The sequence below is a fragment of the Microchirus variegatus genome, assembly GCF_963457635.1.
Source record: "Microchirus variegatus genome assembly, chromosome: 2".
Taxonomy (NCBI): domain Eukaryota; kingdom Metazoa; phylum Chordata; class Actinopteri; order Pleuronectiformes; family Soleidae; genus Microchirus; species Microchirus variegatus.
The window spans coordinates 8,898,954-8,905,969 of record NC_139803.1 but is presented as its reverse complement, the minus strand read 5'-3'; the positions used below and the strand labels follow the sequence as shown (position 1 = coordinate 8,905,969).

The window sequence follows — 7,016 nt, the reverse complement described above, 5'->3', positions numbered from 1 at the left end:
TGGGAGACTTAATCAGCTGAATAAGACTGCAAAGGAAAACCTTCACTTATCCACACTTGTTGATTATTTAAACAAAAAAAAGGAAGAAGAGAGAGAATCAAATCAATGTAAGAGTTTGTTTTGTATTTGCACTTTGCACCAATCACATATCATTATTTATTAGCTTGGTTCTTTCTGGTCGGCTGCCATTTTGTTTAGGTCCATTCTTCTTCTTCTTTTTTTTATTGTTATTTCTTTTCACCCGACGAGATTATTTGTGCATTGATGTTTGTATTTAAAAAAACGTTGAGCTCATGTGTGATTATTAAGTTTTACAACCTCACCGTTGTAAGCAATATCATGATTCTGTAGCTGATAGCGGCGAAGGCAGGAGAGGAGAGAGGAGGAGGCGTGAGACGTTACTGTATGTGTGAAGCCATCTTGATCAAATCCACACATGCACATACTCTATCACAGGTTATGTATCCAAAAAAAAAGGTTAAATATTTTTGGATCTATGAAACCCTTAAAAAAAACTATTGTATTCATGTTTTATTGCAAAGATGTAAAATATGACATGTGTGAGCTGAATAAAAAAAAAAATCATGATAAGAAAAATAAAATATGCAAAGAATTTCATGGCTTTGACTTTTTTTTCAGGGAGCGGCCAAGACACGGAACAAGGGCCTTTCTGCATGGAGTTTGCATGTTAAGGATAAAGCGGTAGAAGATGCATGGACTTTTGTTGTTTTTCACTCTTATTTTGCTTTTCTTTTTCTAGAGATCGTGAGACATCCTTTCCGTGGTGTTGCAGCATCTCACATATGACTTGAAATACTAAGATCTGAATGTGTGGCCCCGTAAACATCTCACGGTATTTTTTATTTATGTTGTGACAGCAGTTGCACAGAGCGCTCACGCCTCGGGTCACTGCCGTGCGAGCTGACAGCAGAGGCAGGAGAGGAGAGGATAATCCGTTACGCTGGCAGACGCCGTCTTTCAGGCGCACAATTGAATCTTGTAGTTTCTGACACTTTTGACCCGCGCTGTCTGCTGCTGCTCGAGTCCACGTCGCCTGCCTTTGTGTCTTTTGTGCAACCTGGCAACCTGTCATGAAGCGGTTTGGCATTTGTACACTTTTTTTATTCAAGGTATTTCTCTCTTTTTGTCTTTTTTTTAAGCCTTATTCAACAAGTTTCGATATAAGCATGCATTTCTAGTACAAAGTGATGACGTTCATTATTATTAGTGTGTAGTGTAATCTACAGATATTATACGATATTGTGGTACAAAGATGGCAGTTTGTATATGATGTGCACAATAAAAGAAGGCTTTTACAAAAAACAGTTACAAACTCTGAAAGTATTCAGTTACAGGCACATCCCCAAAAACTATATTATATTTTCACCTGTGCTGACACCTGACTTTCTAGTCCATGGTGAATATGATATGCTTGCATGGAGTAAAAGCCATGATGTCAGCTCTTTTCTAGCTGGTGTTTGTGTGTCACAGTGAGGAATGAAGAGGCTGTCCATCTGTGCAATCTAAGCCCATCTCTCCCTCTCTCAGGTGGACAGCGAGGAGAAGGTGGACCTCTGTGACGAGATGCTACAGATCTCCATGTTGGTGAAGGAGCTGCCTCCCTCGCTGCTGCAGTCGGGGACCGAGGACGAGGACGAGATGATGTTCTTGAGCCTGTGAAGGGAGATGATGAGCAGCGTCAGCAGGAACACCAGCAGCCCGAGGAAGAGCCACACGTACACGTAGACGTTGCCGGGACGTCCCGGCAGTGAGGCGGCGGCCGACGTGGAGGCCAGGGTCGGCGAGAAGAGCAGGAAGGTCCCATTCTCGGTCTCGTTGTGGTCGAGCACAGCGACCTCCATCCCTGACATCCTGGCTGAGGCTCTGCAGAGAACGGACACACGGTTAACTTCCAACACTTTAACATTATTTAAAGGCACCAACTTAGTGACTGTGACTAGAGAGCATTTATTTTCATTTAAAGCCAAAATTTACTGCATTAGACAAGAGTTTCAAATGAGATTCAAAGGTATTTAGGTATTTAGATAGAGATGTGATTTAAAATGTGTATTTTGTATGTTCTTTTAAACTGATTTACGTTTTTAAATCCCGCTTTAATTCATCTTAGTTGGACTGTTCCAGAATTGAAGCCCTGAGATTGAAACACACACACGAACCATTCATTTGTGTGATCTCTATATCATGCGTTATTTATTAATCCGATTGCCCTTATAGATATTGGTTGAATATAGCTTTTACAGTAACTTAAATATTGTAAACGTAATGAACAATATAATGTATATAGTGCAAAATACTGTCTTATTCAGAGCAGGGTCAATGCTTGTATTATTACAGAGAGAAGTTCACATTAGAGAGGTTTTGACAGAGATGAGCAGCAGCAGCAGCAGCAGGGGGAGTGCTTGCCTCACTAAATGCCTGCCAGACTCGGTTCCTCGCCCCGAAGCCGTCTGTTCATAAATGAAGGCACAACCTTATCTGATGAAATTAAACTCCTCATAATCAGCTTTCACAAAGACAGCAGCGAGCCGAGCCTCTTCCTCCTCCACTGCATATTAAGAGTGATAATAATGTTCCACTGCAAAATTACTGCAACGAGTGAGGCTCCTCTTGTATTTCGGTCAAACTCAGCCTCGTGTCTTCACTTGATGTGCGGGAAAAAGACATTTCAAAGGCAAGGAATAACTGACCATGACCAGAATGAAAGAAAGAGGTCAGCAAGCACACACACACACACTCTCACTGGGCCTCACAGCAGTTTGTCCTAACTCCTGTCTCACCCTGTCATCTCTCTGCTTTCCACTTTATGGTTATGTCTTTCACAGGAACAGTAACAGTATATTAAAACAGCACAGAAACTACTGTAGCTCTCACAGAGAGCTGGTGAGCTGTTGTAGGTTTTGGGCTCCGTTCCCTTTAATTGGACGTGAAATGTGATTTGGGGCGGTTTAATTTTTATTTTTGTGGGATTTGCACTCGAGCACAGTTGTGCCTCTTTATCTGTAGGGGATGTTGTGCAAGTGGAGAAAAAAAAAACATGATGCAAGGGCTTTTGCTCAGGGACCGTCATTAAGTCAGTGCAGCTCTGCAGCTTCCATGTGGTTCTGCTGATTAGAATCCTGTGACAAACACACACTTATTTAAACTTCTTAGTAAAATACCATTTTGTAACTCCAAATTTGGACAATGCACATTCTTCATGTGCTGTCAACTCTGGAAATCAAATTAATGGTATATTAGGTTTATTTGACTTGTAAGTTGTGTTTTATCTACTATCAAGTGTAGTTTTAGCAAGTTTTATCATAATTTATTGTGCTATTATTTATCATGTGACAATCATCAGCTCCTTTGATCTCACATTCCTGGCAAAAAATGCACATTTATCTTCCTCCATTTCATCATCTTACCCACCGTCCTCCTCTCTCCCTCCCACTCTCCTCGGCTCTGTATAGGTTGCACAGACGTTAATGATTTGTTGTTTTTGAAATCGGTGATGAAGACCGTTCATTGTGAGCATGAAGTGGCTGATAATTGGGCTTAATGATGCTTTTTGTATCCAGGCAACGCGGTACATTTGTTCCCTCTTTTTTATTTTTTCTCTAATCTGCTTTAAGAGGGCCGGCCGTGCATTCTCACTGAGGCTGAGGAGGTCAGACGTACACACACACACCTACGGATAATAAATACCACTGGTTACTTTCTTTAGGAATATACGTGCAAGTGTTATAGAGAGAGAAAATTGTGTTTTACCAAAAATATCTTGAATTCTGGCATCATTTATTCGAGAAAGTAATTAATTATAGAGCCAAATCACAGAGCTCTGAGTTTTTGTTGGCTGTGAGGATTGCATTACTGCAAACTGAGGCTGTGTCTGCTGGGCAGCAAACGGCGTTTTAACATCTCGTCTCTGCAGCCATTAGGGCATCGTCTCAACACTGCACATGAATAAGTGAGCAAACTGTCAGTTTGTGTGCCGTTTGTGCTCTCGGTGGTCATTAAACTACACTCAGCTGACGCATTGTAAGGTTTCTCAAAACGCCCTTGGTCCATTGCTGCACCCAAGCCTCCACCTTTCTAAATATGAGATCAACAGGCTCAAAAGTCAGAAATGTTATCCAGTTCCTTTTTAATCAAGAGAAAGAGCCACAGGGCTTTTCACTATACTCTGCATTCAGGTCCTTTTCCGAGTGTGACACTGCAGAGAAACCTTAAAACACAGATCATGTTGCCTCAGGCCGTACCTAACCCAACAGGCTACCCAGCTCCTAGTACAGGCGTTGGTCGTCTCCCACCTCGACTATACTCCAACGCCCTGTTCTCGACCTGTGCTGTGAAAGCTCTACAGATGGTCTGGTCTTCAATCAGCCTTAAAGGGCACATGTCAGCCCTCATGGAGGTCCACATCAAATTAAAATAATTGATGCTACAAAGTGCTCCATGGGTCTGCTCTCACCTACTCCGGGCGTCCCTGTCTGTCCTCTTGAAGACCCAGCTCTTCCAAGAGCATCTTCTGTCCTATAGCTCTTACTTTGCCCTCCTTATCTATTTCAGCACTTCCACTTCTGCACTCTCGCCCTCTGTCAGTCCACTGTTCCTATATCTCGTGGATTTCTTTCCCAGACTTCTTCCGTGTAGATTATTCCTCTTTCATAAATCGTTTTGGATTACAGCATCTGCTGAAGTCCAGCCCTGCTGCGTTCTCTACTTTCTTGCTTGCATCATAACAACATAAGGAGTTTTCCTGTCCTTCCACTTGCCGAAGAGTTTGACCCTGTCTCGTCCTGACACCCAGCAGGAGTTCTTTGTTGTACTTGACAACTTCAGACTGAAGTGTGACTCGACTGCTGAGTTTTTCTTTCTCTTCTCTGACATTAGATGTAATTTCTTTTTCTCTTTCGTCATTCTCGGTGGTGTTTAATCCACCGCTCCCCGCCAAGTGCACATCCAGCTGATCCTTGCCTCCCTGCTGCTTCCCCTCCTCTTCCTTTAATGGCGTCGCTTTGCTGAGACTGAGGAAATAAACTGTTTTTTTATCTCTCCCCCTGTGCTGTATAATCTCATTTGTTCTTGAGTCTCTGTTACAAGAGCCGGGTGTAATTTGCAGCTTGTGCTACACCCTAATTATCTGGTATCTCGAGGTGTTGGAGATTTTTTTTGTCTGTGTGTTTCCAGAGAGACTGTTTCCACTTTATTATTTTTGTTCCAGGAGCTGTGGGGGTCTTTAATGCTCTGCCACTGGAGCTGACATCAACAGACACACCGTCAGCTGAGCCTGACACAGTTTTTAAGGTTAAGTGGAAAGAATCTACAGCACCCGCTGGTTCTTATTACTGTCAGTGTCCATCCCGCTGAAGAAAAGAAGTCTCTGCAGCTTCATTAGCCTCAGCTGCTTCTACTCTTCCCTCGTAGGAGATAAGGTCTTTTGAAAGCATGAAAGGCCTCTCTGTTGGACGGCTGAGGCAGGATAACTGAAGGTGGCCTGACTGGTCTTTGTCACTTGAGAGTGGGCATCATCACAGCCTGGGTTTCCTTAGAGGATGTCTTGACATTCAGCTTCTCAGTAATATCCAAGGTCTCACACTTTGGAACCACTTTTTGAGCTGCATTTTGCTATTTTTCGAGTTTTTCAGTCTTCAGAACTGCCTTATTTCTTTGTGGCAGAATTCAGCAGAGATTCTGGTCCATATTTTTTAACGATAGCATCGTGCAGGTGGTGCCATTTTGTCAGCTGCACGTCCATAATAATACAAACCCTCTGTTTCACCACACACCAAAGGAGATACATGTTCAAGAAATCTGTTGGAGATGATTTGAGCTGTGTGACATTATCTGAAATTAGCCATCAGAAGGCTGTGACATTTACTGGAGCTAAGAAAACATCCACCAAACCATTACACCGTCATCAGCCTGAATCATCGACACATTCTTCTCACCAGGCAGCCAAAAGCAAATGTCTCTCCACAAGTTCCCTTGTTTTTTCTTTGTTTCTACACCATCCTTGCTCCATCTTGTCCCGATCAAACTTCTCCTCGAGTCAAGTCACTCGTCACAGTCTCGTCGCCTCCTGAGACTCCTCTCGCTTCCTCTGCTCCACTTTCTCAGTCTGCTCCTCATCACCCTATAATAAAATGTCCCTTTTCTAATGCTCACAGTAGTGATTCTGCTCAGGGCCAAACACAGACAGCTTTATCACCTCACTGCTGCTTCTGTGATGACAGAAAACAGACCTGTCTGGGCATGCGGCCACGTCAGATTTATTTACCGAAGCTCAAACAGAGAGTCTGGTGTCTGCTCAGCTTTGCTGTGATGTCTTCACTTTATGCATAATGGACAATGGCCAAACGTGTGGCAAAATGTCATGGCATTTAGGCCACATGCGTGTGTGTGTGTGTGTGTGTTCGCTGTCTCATACTTTATTCATAACACGCAGCAAACTCCCATGCACAGATTGACAGCAGATAAGAGTGCAAGCCTGAATTTTAAACACGTTTAAATTCTCATTCAGAGTCAGAAGAAGCTGAAAACAGAGCAACATGAATACCAAATCACCTCTGCAGATGCACATGCACATGCCACAGATAACCCACATAGAGGTCAGAGATATCCCAGAATCTGAAATTCTCACTCAACTTACTATTTCCCCTGCCTGTTTTGATTGTTCCAGTGCAGGCAATGCATGGAATTGACGGTCGAATGAGCCCCGCAAAAGAATAAAGTAATGGTTTTATTCAATGGAGCCTTTAAATTTGGAGTGACAGGATCTCACTGCACACCTGAGTGCACTCCAAGCAACACCAGCGGCCCCCGAGCTGCCCGTCTGATTCTCTCAGAGCATGAAAGGGGGGAAAAAAGATTTCATTAAGCCAAATAACAAGGGTGTTGCAAAGGTCCTCTTATAACTGGCAGGAAGGGCAACATGATTTAAAAGCAGAGCGGACTGTGAGAAATTGGGATCATTATGAAAATTAAGAATCGCAAGGGGTTTTTTGATCAGTGGC

General features: G+C 43.1%; 1 protein-coding gene across 1 annotated transcript; it reads right to left on the bottom strand.

Annotated features, from left to right (window-relative positions):
* Window positions 1–1,544: 1,544 nt before the first annotated feature.
* sertm1 (serine rich and transmembrane domain containing 1) lies at window positions 1,545–1,871 on the bottom strand (the record flags this gene model as incomplete). The annotated part of the gene is made up of 1 exon (XM_083909969.1): window positions 1,545–1,871. The coding sequence occupies one exon, from the start codon at window positions 1,869–1,871 to the stop codon at window positions 1,545–1,547; it is 327 nt and encodes a 108-aa protein (XP_083766095.1).
* Between the last annotated feature and the right edge of the window lie 5,145 nt (window positions 1,872–7,016).